Here is a 15,987-nt window from a genome sequence, read left to right as displayed (position 1 = left end):
TGCAGGAAGGCTTAGAAAAGGGGCCATGTACACACTGAATTAATATTTCAGCAGCATTGTATTATGTTTAGCAAATACACATGCTATATAAAAGCTGATGCACAAGAAGCAAATTAAGCTGCAAACTAAGCTGCAAATTTTTATAAGGAAGGAACACAACCAGCTTAGTTTATACCTAGAAAAAGAAGTTGTTGAGCTGCGTTTGAGCTTGTGATTCTTCAAGATCGTGTGATGGAGAATGTACGTGTCTACCTTCATATGTCGTTATCACCATTCTTGGATCTTCCGCTAGTCTCTCTACTCGTTTCTTTACTCGGCAGCTATCTTGTGTACAACGATAATAGCTCCTGCATTAAAATTGCATCAACTAATGTTTTTTATAAGCTGCCATTGCAATTTTTAGTTGCAAATGTATAAGACTCCATATTTTTATTTATAGATCCAGGAACATGACATTAACATGAAAATAATTTAAATGAAAGTGTTATGATCCTTGTCCCGATTTCAGTTATTTGATACGTAGAAGTTACAAGAGAAACAATGAGTTATCAAAATTGAGAAAACAAAATAGTAATTTCAAATATAAAAGAAAATTAAGAGCAATACCAAATAAAAAAAAAGGATTTAAATAAAATTATTTTGATTTTAACTGTATTGAATATTTTTGAGGTTATCAAATTATATTTTTTTTCCTTCAAAATGGTTGGCGAATTATAAAAAATTGCAAAACAATTATCAAACTATTATTTTTTACAAAAAGGTTACCGAACTATAAAAAATTATAAAAGAGTTGCACAACTATAGTTTCTTTACAAAACGGTAATCAAACTATAACTCTTTCACAAAACGACTACCGGCTTGTTGCATGGTTATATATTTTTTCCTTATCCACATCTATAATCCGGTAACCATTTTATAAAAAAGCTACAGTTTAATAACGTTTTTGTAAATTTTTATAGTTGGATAACCATTTTGTAAAAAATGTATAGTTTGGTAATTTTTTACAATTAATATTTTAATTATCAATAAGTAGAAGGTTTTTTTTTCGTCTAAGATGGTAATTGACTCATTAAAGTCTTAATTATTAGTTTGTTAGTTGCTGAGACGTGGTTCGAATCTACAATCTCTTGATGTAGATTGCAGCAAAACTACAACATGGCAGAATTTATGAAGATTGAAGAGACTGACCTGCTGCTAGACAGCACTTGTTTCATGCCATATGTGTACAAAATTGTTACTATTGAGAAAAGAATTTTTGGGTCACAACACTGTAAAAGGCATCAAACTATCATGAAAATGTAAGTTATTGTCTTTTTTTCTTTTAAAATTTTCAAACAGTTAAAAGTAGTGTTTGGGTCAGCTTTTGCATTTCAGTTGAGTTATTCATATTGGCAAATAATTAATTAATCTAAAAGTTTAAACTATTCGAGACTTTAATAACAATTTTTTTAATTTCTACTATTATCCACACGCTAATATCAATTAGATTTGAAGTGTAAATAAACTCATTTTACCTTCTGTCTCATATATTTTGACTATGTAAATGAAGATTGTTAAGAATTGAACTCTAACCAGACTTTTTGACCATAAAGACTGATACAATATCAAAATAATTAAAGGTAAAATGAATATTTCTACACAACTTTTATGTTTCTACCAAATATAACACAATTTTTAAATCTTGCCAATTTGATCTATTATCTTTGCGAACTTTATCCAAGACTCATTTTGAGCTAATGTGAAGCAATGTTTTTCGTTTACATGTATAAAATTTATCGCATGTGGCCTATACAGCCTCTCGTCATGTTAGCTCCAAATAAGTCGTGAGTTTATTTGACAAAGATTTAAACGATGATGGATCAAACTGATAAGATTTAAAAATCGTGGTATATATGAAAGAAAAAATATCAAAATTATGAATAGATAAATTTCATCCACAACCTCAAATTGTTAGACAAGCTGCAACTATAATTTTATCATCCCTAGACCGTAGCTTGAGCTAAGAATACTAATTGTTACTTATCAATAATATTAATATTAAAAGTAACCTTATAAATTTCCTACTTTATAGTAGAAGAAGAGTTTTTAAAACTAAATGATACATAGACCATGGTTGAAACTCTTAACTAAACCAAGTATATATAGTCTCTAGTTGGATGTTCACTTTTTGACTTTGCCTATGTTCATCCACTCATGCTCACAACAAAGAAATACTATAAGCAATGCACAAAACAAATCGTGTATAATTATGCAAAATTTACAAATTCAAAAAGCTGAAATCATTGCTGTAGAATTTTCATCCACTTTTTATACTCTTCTTATACTAACAAATGAAGAACACAATTCCTAGCCGAGACAAAACTGCTTTAAAACATATATGCATGGACCTTCAAATCTTACTATTGTAAATCATGCCATCTAATTTTATCTTCGCATTCATTCCATCACAAGATTTTCAAAGATCTACTCGAGTCGAAAATTTATTTTCGGTTGCTTTTTCCTTGTCTGAACATTTAATTGTTTGCAGCTCTCCATATTTAACCTAGATATGCTTGATATATCTTTCTATATCTCAATCAGTGGCGGATCCAGAATTTTTTAGCCCGGATTTAACTTCTAGTTCACCTCTGATCTTTCAACCACCCGGATTTAACCTCCCTCTATCTCTGAATTCACTACAAACCCTACTATTATTTTTTAAAAATAATCTCTCCATAAATTAAACTTTAGTTTAATGAACTTGATCATGAAATAAAAATTTCATTTATTGACCTTGATACTTTCACAAAATGCATGCTCATAGAAGTTTATTTTAATTACATCTACCTTTTCTGTCTATTAAAAACATTTCCATCCATCTAAAAAAATTTAGATGTCTACATTTTACATGCACAAGAAAATGACTTTATAAACACATTACAATGAATACTTCTAACTAGATCCATGCATGAATTGTCATTTCTGCTTGTAAATGATGGGTCGAATCACTCCATTTGAGTCTAATAACTTCCATAGATCAAGAATTATTTACCTTATTATTTGTCTAATCACTTCCATAGATCAAATTCAAGTTATAATTTAGCTTTGCATAAGACATTATGATTGATCAATTGTTATAACTTTTCCTTTTCCTTTTTTTACAATTGTGATTTTGGCTTTTAAAAGCTATAATTATGACTTCTTTTTGGCCACTTCCAAAATATTAAATTTTGTTATCAAATAATGATTAAAACTCAATCACCTCACATATACTCACAATATATTTATCCATTAAAATCTCCTGCACCCAAGTCTGTAAAAGCCTATAACACCAATAATGATATCAAAGATAATAATGAAAAATGACAGAAAAGAGGTATAGTAACATAGCATGTGTTTATAGGGTACCCTACAGCAACAACTACAAATTACAATCCAATATGTATAAGAATTGAAACACTATAAATTTGAAAAAGAAAAAAAAAGAATTGCTAACCTGGGATGTAGTGTGTTCTTGACAACTTTTTGGCCATATTTTCTCCATTTGTAACCATCATCAAGAACATCTATATCACTCATTGTCTTGAAGCAAAACCTAGGCTCTCTAATCTTTCTCCTTGCTTTTATTTTCTTCATTTTCATTGTAGAAACCCCTAAATTATGATCCTCTCCAGTGCTATTTCTTTTGTGGGTTATATATTCATTTACCTCTCCCCATCCCCTGAAAAAAAATTCCATAAAATCCATTAGTTATATGCTAGATATAGCACGGACACGGACATGGACATGATCGAACCGTGTTATTTTAAGGTTTCGTATGTAAAAAAAGATAAAGTATCGTGTCCGAAACATCAAATGTTTGACACATTTCCGAAACAAATAGTTCATATATTAAACATCAGATCAGTTCTAAAATGTTATAAATCCAACACCAGATTAAAACAAATAAGTACTTAAACTAATAAGTGATAAGAAAGAAAAGCAAGAAGAGAGAGAAAAAACTGCAAAAGAAGGTGATTGCATGATTACCATAGATTTGCTCTAGATCTTTGCAAAGAGAGACTAGGGTTTGTAACAGCAGCAGTAGTAGAGGATGATGATGATGATGAGATTAGGGTTTCTGATAGATTAGCTGTGGAAAAAGAAGAAGGTGCATGATGAACTGCAAGTGAAGGTATAGAAGTACTCAAACCTTTCAAAAAAGATTGATGGCAACTACCCAATTGAGGAAAATTCATGTTTTGATGAGGAAAAGGAAAGAAACCCATCTGAGTAGAGGCTGCCATAACTTGTTCCTCAAACAATCCTTGATTTGCCATGGATTCAGAAGTGGCTGCCATTTCTTTTTCAAAGGACTTGGCTCTTCTAGGTATGATCTTTACAAGGCAAAACAAAGACTTGTTCAAGATTGAAAACAGATGGAATAAGGAAGATGAGCAAAGAGAATAACTAAGATATATATATATGACAGTAACCCAATACCAATAAACCTATAAATATAACCAACCACTTTCTTTCTCTCTTTTCCCCATAGAGATCTCTATGTTAAAAATGAAAAAGTGGCTTTAAAAGTTTTGAGAAAGTATTAAAAAATTTAAAACCTGTCAAAATTCTAAAATTTATATATTTTTCTAATTTTTATTTTATTTTTAAATGCTTTGTGTTTTCCTTTTATATAACTTTTTTACTTTATATGTTTTATATCATAAAAGAATTTAAAATAGAACAAAATTTTCCTGCAAACCAAAGTTGCAGGAAGTCCTACAACTCCTTGATGTGGCTATTGTTGATAGGCTGCTGCATATGTGGCATCAGGTATTTCAAGTTTTAAGGAAAAATTGCAATATTAGTCTCATAGTTTATCAGCCTTTTTAAAATATATCGTATCACTATTTATGTTGAATTCTTTAATATATTAAATTTGACTACAAAATTTCTTTAATATTTTCATTATACTATAGATTACATTTTAATTCTTATTTTTTTTCCCATAAAAAAAATTCTTAAATTTTCCTAGATTTAGGAAATTACTTTTTTGCTCAAAAAGGAATTTATATTTATAAATGTATTATCATTTTCTACTAGGATAGTAATGTTTTATATAAGAAATAATTTAATTTTGTTATTTTCTAAGACCTTGCATTTTTTTATTTTTCTAATTGATAAATTAACTTAGCTATATTTCGGCTAAATAATTAAATCAAATAAATTTAATACATAAATTATGATGATATAAATTAAATGAAATAAAAATATAATTAGAATAGTTAATTAACTTTCAAAATATTTTTAAGTTTTGTTCATTGAAATTTCATAAAATTACATTAAGATTACAAAAGATAAAATTAAAATTATTAAAATATAATATAATCAAAATTGAATTATTAATGTATAAGATAAATTATTAATTTAATTTTTCATTTGTGGTAAAGTGTTAATAAAAATATACCATTTTTAAAAAGTTATATAAAAAGATACTCTTTGTTAGACAGAATTGAATTATAATAGAATCTATAAAAAAATATAAGGATCAAAGTTGAATTTTTTTACTAAGTCGTATACACTCAAGTGGTACAGCTATAGCCAATGGATGGCTGACACACTTAGAATAGTAGGACTTCCTACAACCATAATTTGTAGGAAATTTTTATTCTTTAAAATATATCAGTGCATCGAAAATATAGCAGTGATGTATCTTATATGTAATTATCTGTTATAGGTAGAAATAAAAGTTTAAAAATTTAAAAATTAATATTTTTCATCAAAAAAAATTTAGACTTAAGTGCGTTTTATGCAATAGGATTATGTTCATCCTTGGTTATTATATTATGCATGGAGCTAAATTATTATCGTTTTTCTAATTTATTCTTTTAATAATCGATAATATTAAAATATTATTATTTATATAATTTGAAAAAGTATTATTGTTTGTTTAATACGGTGTTATTGACTTATAAAAGAATAAAATTAAACAATTAAAGTATATAAAATACGTGGATTTTTATCTACTTCAATTGTTTACTTTTATTATAAGTTGTATATAAAAGAATCATAATAATAAAATTATAATTTTTTTAATATATATTTAATTATACAATGTAATAGTATGGACTAATGTTAATGGTTAAACCTCAAACCGGTTTGTACGGACGATTACAAGAAAAAACCCCTATATCTGCTTTTTTCAATTTTTTCCGGCGAGAAGAATTGGCCCTTCTAACTCCCCTGAATCTGCCCTTGACTGCAATGAGATTTTTATATTTTTATATTACATCTCAATTTTAAAAGTTTTATAAGAAAAAACTCTTATATCTGGGTTTTAAAAAAAAAAAAAACATTCGGCGAGGAAGATTGGCCAACTCTCCTAACTTCTGTGGATCTGCCCCTGACTACAACTGGATTTTTATATTTTTATATTACATCTCAATTTCAAAAATTGATTATGATTATTTTTAAATTTTAATTTAGGTATAAATTTAACCTATGTAATCTCACTCATTTTAATCAAAATCACTTTTTTAATTTTATAAAATTCAATATTTATTCAATGTGAATCCCTTAGTGTTTATGTCATGTTTTTCATTCACTTAATTTATTATAGCAGTATTCATCAAAAAAAAAATTATAAGAGTCTGAAGTATCTAATATATTCATATAAAATAATTGAGAAAATTATATCATTTAGCAGTTTTCAAAGTATATATACAGATATACCGTAGGGTTTTAAAAAATTACATTTAACATTTGACTATTTAAAATATATTTTTAAAATTTTTATTTATGAAAACACATCATTTAAGAAAAATGCTAGAAACACTATAAAACATCATAACTACACCTGTGACCAGTCGCCGAAGTTTAGTCGGAAATTTTTTCGGTCAACACGTAATATGTTCAATGTTGACCAGTAGACTGTTGACTCAGTTTACTGTATAATATGAGAGTTTTATAAGTATCTTTTAGGTATTATTAAGTGTCTTTTTAGTGTTTTTTAGTATATATTTTAAGTGTTTATTAGGTGTCTCTTTTCGTGTGTGTGGTTTTTTTTATTTAATTTTATTTTTATAGTATTTTCGGCATACTAATATCGTAAAAAAGTAAACCAAAAATATACCATTTTCTATTTACTTGTGATTTATTTCCAGTGTTTTTTATTTTAGTATCTTTGTAAGAAAAAAATTCAATATCTTGGATAGTTATTATTCTGCATCAGTTTTCCTGAAATTATTTTGGGATTGTTTTCACTAAATAATTTTATACTCAAACTGAAACTAAAATTTAAGTATGATAAATTTTAAAATTTTAAATATAATTATAAAAAGTAAAAAAGCTTTAATTTTAATTGATAAAAATGAAAAGCTTTGCGCTTAAATAGTGAGCAAGCCAATTCCAAATATCAATTTTGAGGAGATTCAAAATAAATTATATGCCACTTGAGTTTATCATGGTAGTTTTTTTTTCATCAAAACCTCTCGACTAAACCCTCTCAAATTTAACACCGCATGATTTTCAAGGGTGATGGGATAATAATCTCTATTTCAAATAAACTAAACTCTCCCAAATTTTGTGCTTTTTCTTTTTTAAAAAACAATTATTTGCTATGAAGATCTCTTAGTGTTTTAGTGTGTTTTATGGGTTTTTTAAATAATTTTAGTTTGTGTGCTCTTAGTCGATTTTTGATGCATTGAAGACCGTTTAGTGTTTCTTCGGTTGCAAATTTTTTGTTTATCGAAGTTATGGTCATATAAATTGAAGTATATTTAAAATATATAAAGATAAAAATAAAACTAGTAAATGTAATAGTGCTCAAAAAAATTGCAACACTTGAATTTTCTGGGTATTGCATTGTTAAAATTTTATTCTTAAATTTAGTTTTTATTTTATTTTATTTTGATTCAAGTTAGATCAATTGCTCAGTTTGTTTTAGTTTATTAATATTTTTAAAAAAAGTCGATTTATGATGTATTCCAATATTAACTCAATTTGAACAAAATACCAGTTAAGAATAAATTTATGACTTTAAACAAAAAATCCATTTTCCCGTTAGTAAAATTCACATGTTAGTTAATTTGAGTTTTTTAGTTGCGCTGACAGAAAATACTACATATAAGTTTGAGCTTATGTATTAAAAAAATTATTGAATAAAGTTAAAATTAAAGAAATAAAATGATTCAAATATTTATTTTAAAATATTTTCATTTAAAATATTTATATTCATGAAGTTTTTATTTAAATTAAAAAATTCACCTTATTTAATCTTATATTTCAAATTTAAGTGAAAAAGTAAATCTTTGTTGATATGTAATCACACAAATTCATGTGAAGTTGAGGTTCCTAACTTTTGAAGTGGTATGTACAGTGCAACAAAATATATGTTACTGTTTGACATAAAAAGCATAAAAATGTTGTGTGAATGAAAAGGAATTAAGCTTTGTGGAGGTCAACAATAGAGGACAAATGGGATATTGAGGAGCATATGTTTAAATAAATTAAAATATGCAGATGTTTTAATTTTTCTGCCAGATTGAATGAAAATTTCTGCTCACTCTTTTGTCACTATGGACGACTCCAAAGAATTTCAATGAAAAGAGACTCATAATTATTTTATAGTATTTTTTATGGATGTAAAAAATCTTTTTATAATAAAAGTATTTGGAAACTTAAATTTAAATAAGTAAGAGACTAGAATGCTAACATATCAACAAGAAAAGTTACCATACTTCTCCTATATTTTATTTTATTTTGAATAAATGATAATTTAAATTAAGTTCCAACACAAGAATTGGAGATAAAAAAACCTACAAATAGATTAAATAAAGGAGATCACAAAATATGGAAAATGCGAGTGGGAAGAAGAAAAAAACTGAACCATCACAAACACACAAATAAGCAAGAAACTCATATGCGAAGCACTATTGAACACTTTATTGTTTTGAGTTTTCTAAAACTCCCAAATGCCGAATAACCAAACAAGACTACATATGTATAAGAAAAATGCGAAAAGGAAGTCCCAAAATTGAAAAAGATGAATCGAAGATGGAGAAAGGTAAACAATATCACAGTTTTGCCAAAACTAAAGTAGCAGAATTTCCAAATAAAAGAACAATGACAAATAAAACACCAAATTAGATTCGGATTCAAGATACAGCTAAATAAAGTCTAAAAAAATCTCCTGCTCCGAAAAAAACAACAGTCAAAATCGTAGACTGAACATCAGAAAGAGAATAAATCAATAGACTATCTAGAAAGAAAGGAAGTCTAGTATTCTTTCTAAATAACTTCTTATAAAATAAAAAAAACCTACTCTTTGACATCACTTAGAATAATAAGAGACATTATCAACCATAATCTCGGTAATTAAGTTATTCCTAGAATGAATCAAAGAAATCGAATTGAAGAATCTGATATTTCTGTCCCCAGGTAAATTCCAATTCACCCTCAATTTTTGTCCATAATTATTGGCTAGTTTAGCCCACGAATAGAAAAAAAAATTGTTCGTTTTACGAAAGGTTAAAAATTCTTTTAAATATTTCAAATGGGTTAAACTAGCTGATTTTAAAAGGTTTGGTTATAACTGACAAAATCCGCAAACGTTTCGTCTTTTAATTAGGATTAACATTCTTTTTATGAATTTAGGTAATTTGTTAATTTTTGAAAAATTACTATTCTATCATTAATACTTCTCTTTTGCTCTTAAAATTGATAGAAGAAGAGTAATTTCAAATTCAGAGAATTAATAATAATTAAAATCATATAAAAAAATTTACTGAAAAGTTAGTGGTTATAGACACCTTGGATTGGCCCGCTCCCTACATCATCTTGGTTTTTGGTGAATTTATTCTTAGGGTTTGTTTAGATAATAATAAAAGAGAGATGTGGAGCAATGATGATAAATCTTGGGTGCAAATCTCGCCCTTCTTTTTTTCTCTATCGGCGGTGAAGGGATGTTATCATTATGATCAATGTAATAGTAATACCCTCTATTTGACTTTTTTGCATACAAAAATAATCATAATTATATTAATTATTATTATTATAAAAAGCTCTTTACCTTTCTCAAATTTCCTTTTTATTACAACACTTTTCATTTGCTTTTCTATTATTCTAATGTCTATTTCTATGTCCCCATCCTCCTCCCATCCAACCCTACATTAGGGGTAGTGCATTTAGATTAAAATGAATTATATTAAGTTAAATTTAAATCGGATTGAATTAATAAAAATTTAAATATTTTACACTAAAAATCGAATCAATCCATTTAGTTTATTTCAAAAATAAATTAAAAATAGATTTCACAAATTCACATCTAAATAATTTTTTTTAATAAAAACAAAGTGTCTTAGACAGATTGTAATTATTAAACGGTACTTTCAAAAATCTTTAACTAATCTCTGTTCGAACAGGATAAAATCTTTACAAGAGAATTTGCTTTAATATTTTAAATATTAAAAGGTTGTATATAAAAAAATAGTTCAAATCTGCACAATTCTACTTAAATTATAAGAGCGTTTTATCAATTCACTTACATTTTCGATTAATATCCAACGACGTTAAAGTGAGCCAAATTGAATTTATTAATTCGGAGCTACCGGAAATTCTCTCTCTACCCACCACTTCTCAAATTCCAAACCAACCTATTATGATGTTATCATCTCTTCAATTAATCATAAGAATTGTGTTTGGTATCTCTTTTATATCTTTTTTGAGTTAAATATGAATATTGGGTCATGGCTTAGTTATCATCACATTGTTTGCATTTGCACCAATTTAGGCCATTGGGTATCATTTATCTTTTTAACTTATAATTACCACCTAATTATGTTTTTCTTGTACTTGGGTTAAGCTTGGAAAAAATGATTAAATTCATTTAGTAGAAAAACAATTAGCAAATGAGGGTTAAACAAATTAATATAAGAAAACATTAGATGGTAAATATTCATAGACAAGTGGTAAAAACTAACAAGGTAAACATTTTATGAAATGCTGTAGAGATTTGATTTTAATTATCATTCATAAGTGAATCTAAGTAATGGTGAATTCTGGACATCTTCATTAGCCGTAAAGATATAGTGATATAATTTTTATCCTATCTAATAAGTATAAGGCAATATGCAAATTAATTTTTTTATTTTGTTTCATGTTAGGTAATTAGAAACGGTTAAATTTTTACACTTATAATTGCTTGATATTAATAGAAGATTATTTGATTGTCAAAAAAAATATAAAAACTAATATAAATTTTTAATTATGAATACTTTATAAATTGAATCATAAAGTCATTATTAAAAAGGGATAAATTTGAAATATAATAGTTAAAATTATCTTAAAATTTTAAAAGAACAAATGATTATAGACAACTACATAAACTATCTATTGTACGCCCTAAGTAGATCCGCTCAGTAATTTAAACCTAATAATTATAGAATCAACTGAGTGTAAAAAATAATTTTTAGAAATGGAACATTTAACTAAAATAAAATAATTCTATTTATATATATTGTGACGTAGTTAAGAAATAATATTGAGGGAGGCGAATATTAATAATATGATGTAATCGAAAATTATTGTTGGGACAACGTATTATAACGGATAAAACTCTAATCAACAATCTTTTTATACTAACCAAAGCAGAATTTGAACTCATAATTATTTTCGAAAAGAGAATAAATCTCTGATCAATTACGACCAGAACCGGCACACGGACCCGCCCGTGAATGGCTTTGACGTATAAGTATAGGAAACACATAACATGAATATCAAACTAATTTTTTGAAAATTTATTAATAAATAACAAATACAAAAATTAAAATATAATAATAGTTTTACTTAAATTTACTAATTTGATTTAATTTAATATTTTTTAAAAAATTAGTTGATTATGTAATGAATTATCAGTAAAATAGATAACGATTATATATCACAGATGCTACAGATTATTAACAAGTTATAAATGAAGAATGTCTAATGCTTCATTCACTAATAAATATGTCATCATATCAAAATTTACATCATTAAGAGGAATTGAAAGTATGATTATTATTTCTAAATATTTTAATTATTATCTCAAAACAGAACTTAGAATTTTACATGCTTGGGTGGGCATAACGTGGAGATGATGTCACGATGGTACGTACAGTTTGCAAATAATAAGTTGCATCATCTACGGGCAATTCTAGTTGCTTTGTTTCGAGGGAATTTTAAATTGAACTTTTTTGAGAAACATTTTTTCTGAAATTAAAAAATTAAAAGTAGTGAAAAATGGATTCTGGGTTGTCTCTTTCATTGGGGGCCCAGCTAAATAAAATAAGCATCATTTCATTTTGTCTCGGTTTATAGGTGGCCATTATGCCACTTCTTTTCTATCTAGTAGCTCCCCAATTTCTTTTAGGATTAATATTGCCATAAGTTCATTTTAAATTTGAGGAAGTATAGCTCATTTTAAATTTGAGGGAGTATATTTAAAATATACATCGTTCATTATAAAATAAACGGTATATATAAAAATAATATAATTTAAATTAAATTAATTTATTTTATAATAAACGTTATAAATTTTAAACATAACCCTCTCAAGTTTATAATAAACTTCTTGAAAAAATTCCAATCCTTTTTTTTAATATTTTTCAGATATTTTTTATATGGTAAAATTTGTGTGACAAATAACTGAATGATCTACGATCCAAGTCTCATGAAGTTCATCTGAAAACACAAACAAATAGGTTAGAAGAACGTCGAAAGGGAATACCAGCTTTTACTCTAACGAGTAAGTCAATATTTTAGTAAAAAAAAGATGAAAATAGTAAACTGAGTGTGAAAAAGTATTAACCTAATATTTGAGATTGTGTATACATAAGGAGTGCTGATATAGGCAAGTTTATTAAGGGGTGGTGTGTATAATTTTTTTTTTTAAAGAGTGTTAGGTGTATGGGATGCGAGGGATAACATTTCATGATGTTTGACGTTCCCTTGTTATAAGATCTTTGTGTCCCCCCCCCCCCCTCCCCCTCCCCCTCCTTTTGATCTCTTGGTTTTGTTATTTTTGGGTTATCTCGGCTAATGCTATTCCTTAGTCATAACTAGGTTATGCAGTTCCTAATTATAACTCGGCTATGCTATTTCTTCGTCATAGCTCGGATAGGATATTTCTTATTCATATCTCGGTTAGGTTGTTTCTTAATCATAGTTCAACTTGTTGTTACTCGGTTTCGTGTTTTGTCTATTCTTTAAATTAGGTTTAGTTATTTGGATTTGGAATTTGTCTCAAGTGAACTTTGTTTATTAGGCTTTAAGGTGATTTGAAGTTGTTCCTCTAATATTATGTTATCATCAACCCCCCCCCCCCCCTCTCCTAACTAGTGCACCCGGTTGTTGTTACTTGGTGTTTGTTATGTATATGGTTGAGTGTCAGTTTGTGTTGTCTCAGTGGCGAAACTATGTGATTTTATGGGTGTGTTAAAGATATAATAATTCAGGATTTTGAGTAGAGTGTCTTTTTAAATTGGATTAATTGAAAATTAAATCATGAACATTAGCATGATTTGCAATTACAACACGAACTTTGAAACTTGGCAACGTTAGTCACCATTTTTTGTTTTTTGGAAAATCAGAATACTAAATTAAAAAACATTGACATGGACATTATAATATACAGCCACGTCAACATTTTTATTATTGCATGATTAATTGGTGTTCCAATTTTCTAAAAAATAAAAGTAGGTAACTGACATTACCAAGTTTCAAAGTTCATGTTTTAATTGCAAATTATCTGCATTTATATCTGTTATAAAGGGCGAATCGCTTGTTGTCATCTGGCATATGAACTTTCTCCTCGTGCTTCGAGGATTTTTCTTTTGATCTCTCGTTTTTTGAATCTTTCGTCTTGGTTTCCTTTCCTCTTAGGGCTCTTCGCCCTTCATCCAGCCCGAAATAATTTTTGGCGATTCTCATCAGATTTGCGAATGTGGTGGGTTTGTTTATCAGCAGCTTGTCTACTCACTTTTCAAATCTAGTTCCTTCTCGGAGGGCTTTGGTAGCTATATCAACATTAAGGTTATCGATTTTTATAACTTATCTATTGAATCGTTCCATATAACTCCGTAGAGCTTCTCCTTCCTCTTGAATGTAGGTCCTCAGTATGCTAGTAGTAGTTTTAGCAGGTATATTTATCATATACCTGCTAATGAATTCATTGGACAGAGTTATGTAGTTCTTGATGGAACGAGGCTTTAACCTGTTGAACCATCTCTGAGAAGTTCCTTTTAGCGTTTTAGGGAAAACTCTGCACACGATTGCATCGATTAGTTGAGTAACCCCATGGTCACGTAAAATCTGGAGGCATGATCCCTTAGGTCTCCTTCTCCATTGAAAGTTGGCAATGTCGGTCACTTTATGTTATGATGGATTTTCCTCCATTATCTTTGCAGACAAGGGCGTGTCCGTTAGCTTTAGATCATCTAGATTTAGCTCTTCACCTTTTAATTTCTTCGGCGCCCTGGCTTTTCTTTCTTCCAAGTTCTCTTCTACTATGTATGCAGCTTTGTTCGGAGGTAAGGATTCAGATGACTCTCCTTCGTCTTCTTCTTGATTTCTTATTTTCTTTGATTGTGATTTTTGCGGATCTTTCTCCTCTCTCTTGCTCCTGGTTGGAATTTATCTTCATTCATCTATTTGTTTTGCATCAGATTTTCTCCTTTGCCTCTCGGACCGTTTCATTCTTTATTGCGTCGGACGGCATTTTCCCGCTTCTCTTGATTCCTTTTATCGTTGTGAACGTTATTCCTTTGGTTTGTTCTTTCTCCAGTGTTTCGGTCTTTGTCGATTGCCTTGTCTTTTGGGTTCATATCTTTTCTGTTTCTTTTAGAATTGTGTAGATTTTGTCTCCGGTTACTCAGGGGAGTTGTTACGGATTCTCTGTAACTTGATGTTTTCAATATGTGCCTTGTATCTTTTCTAGGTTAGAATGGAAGTTTTTGAGCATACTCTTTAACGTTTGATGGTAAATTTATGGGAAAACCAACGTGGGAGTTGGTTTCGGTGCTCCATCTAATGATGGGAAAGAAATAGGGTTAGATTCCCTCATCTATTGAGTTTGGTACTCGGGTGTTAGGTCCAGAGGATCTTTTTTGGATCCTCCTGAGGTGGTTCTGGTGAGAGTGGTGCTTTCCCAGAATGATCTCTAAACTTTTTTGGATCTACCAGTTGTTTGTTTTTGGGGTCACTTCCATCGGAATCCATCTTAGTCAATAGAATTTGTTGGCTCGCAAAAAACTCCTTTTGATGAATTATTGTGAGTTTTCCCACAAACGGCACCAATTGATGACTTAGTGAGCTTCGTGATAGCGTGAACTTGCAAAATAGGGTAAATAGCTTATCGGACGATGGTGGTCTGATTATCTCTCTAATGCTTTTAAGTCAGTTGAGTTTAAGGGAGGACATTCAAATTCAGTTGTGTGTGTAGGCATACCTCAATCCCGTATATTGTGATGCGTGAAAACTTGTTAGAGTCCTGGAAGGAAAGTGACTTCTTTTAGGAAGTTCAATCTGACCAAGAAAAGGATTCATATTCAGTGCATTTTCCTTTTTATGAATGAATCTTATTTATGATTGAGTCCTAAATAGGATAGTATTCTTGTATTGCAATTAAGTCTCGAATAGGAGACTATCTTTGGTTATTCTAGAAGATATAGGTCTTCTAGAATCTTCCTTCTTCATCGTTGGTATAATTGATTTTAGATTCGCTCTCTTAATGAGAATCATATATGATCTGATGTTCTTTAATGACTGAATCCTAGACGATTCGGCTGTCATTTCCTAAGGCGAACCTATCTTGACTTTATAGCTAAGGAATCCAGTAGGATTCACCTTTGGCTTTTAGAATTCTCTCTAGTTTAGTTGTCCTTTGTGTAGAGGTGTAAATGAATCGAGTCGAGTTTTAGAGTGTTCATATTCGGCTCTTTTAGCGAATAAGGTGTTCATGTTCGGTTCATGTTCAATCGAGTTTTGAACGGA

The 15,987-nt window shown here is 28.7% G+C and overlaps 1 protein-coding gene across 2 annotated transcripts; it reads right to left on the bottom strand.

Moving 5' to 3' along the window:
• Window positions 1-4,498, bottom strand: LOC126654551 (probable WRKY transcription factor 13). Of its 2 annotated transcripts, XM_050348456.2 has the most exons (4): window positions 4,199-4,497; window positions 4,009-4,111; window positions 3,476-3,700; window positions 1-347 (listed from the first exon to the last, which is right to left on the bottom strand). In XM_050348456.2, exons 1-4 carry the CDS (start codon window positions 4,317-4,319, stop codon window positions 176-178), a joined length of 621 nt encoding a protein of 206 aa, XP_050204413.1. In that variant the 5' UTR covers window positions 4,320-4,497; the 3' UTR covers window positions 1-175. The 2 variants fall into 2 exon arrangements, with proteins under 2 accessions (XP_050204413.1, XP_050204412.1); XM_050348455.2 differs by having other exon boundaries at window positions 4,009-4,498.
• Between the last annotated feature and the right edge of the window lie 11,489 nt (window positions 4,499-15,987).

This window comes from Mercurialis annua, linkage group LG7, assembly GCF_937616625.2.
Source record: "Mercurialis annua linkage group LG7, ddMerAnnu1.2, whole genome shotgun sequence".
Lineage (NCBI taxonomy): Eukaryota > Viridiplantae > Streptophyta > Magnoliopsida > Malpighiales > Euphorbiaceae > Mercurialis > Mercurialis annua.
Note: the sequence above shows the minus strand (reverse complement) of the source record. Positions and strands in the feature narration are given on the sequence as shown.

What these genes read in the sequence shown, in the direction of transcription:
- LOC126654551 (XM_050348455.2), bottom strand. Translation starts at nt 4,319, where the DNA reads ATGGCAGCCACTTCTGAATCCATGGCAAATCAAGGATTGTTTGAGGAA. An exon ending in AGATCTAGAGCAAATCTATG is followed by an intron (nt 3,701 to 4,008) that starts GTAATCATGCAA and finishes ATTTTTTTTCAG; the next exon opens with GGGATGGGGAGAGGTAAATG. An exon ending in AAGAACACACTACATCCCAG is followed by an intron (nt 348 to 3,475) that starts GTTAGCAATTCT and finishes ATTTTAATGCAG; the next exon opens with GAGCTATTATCGTTGTACAC.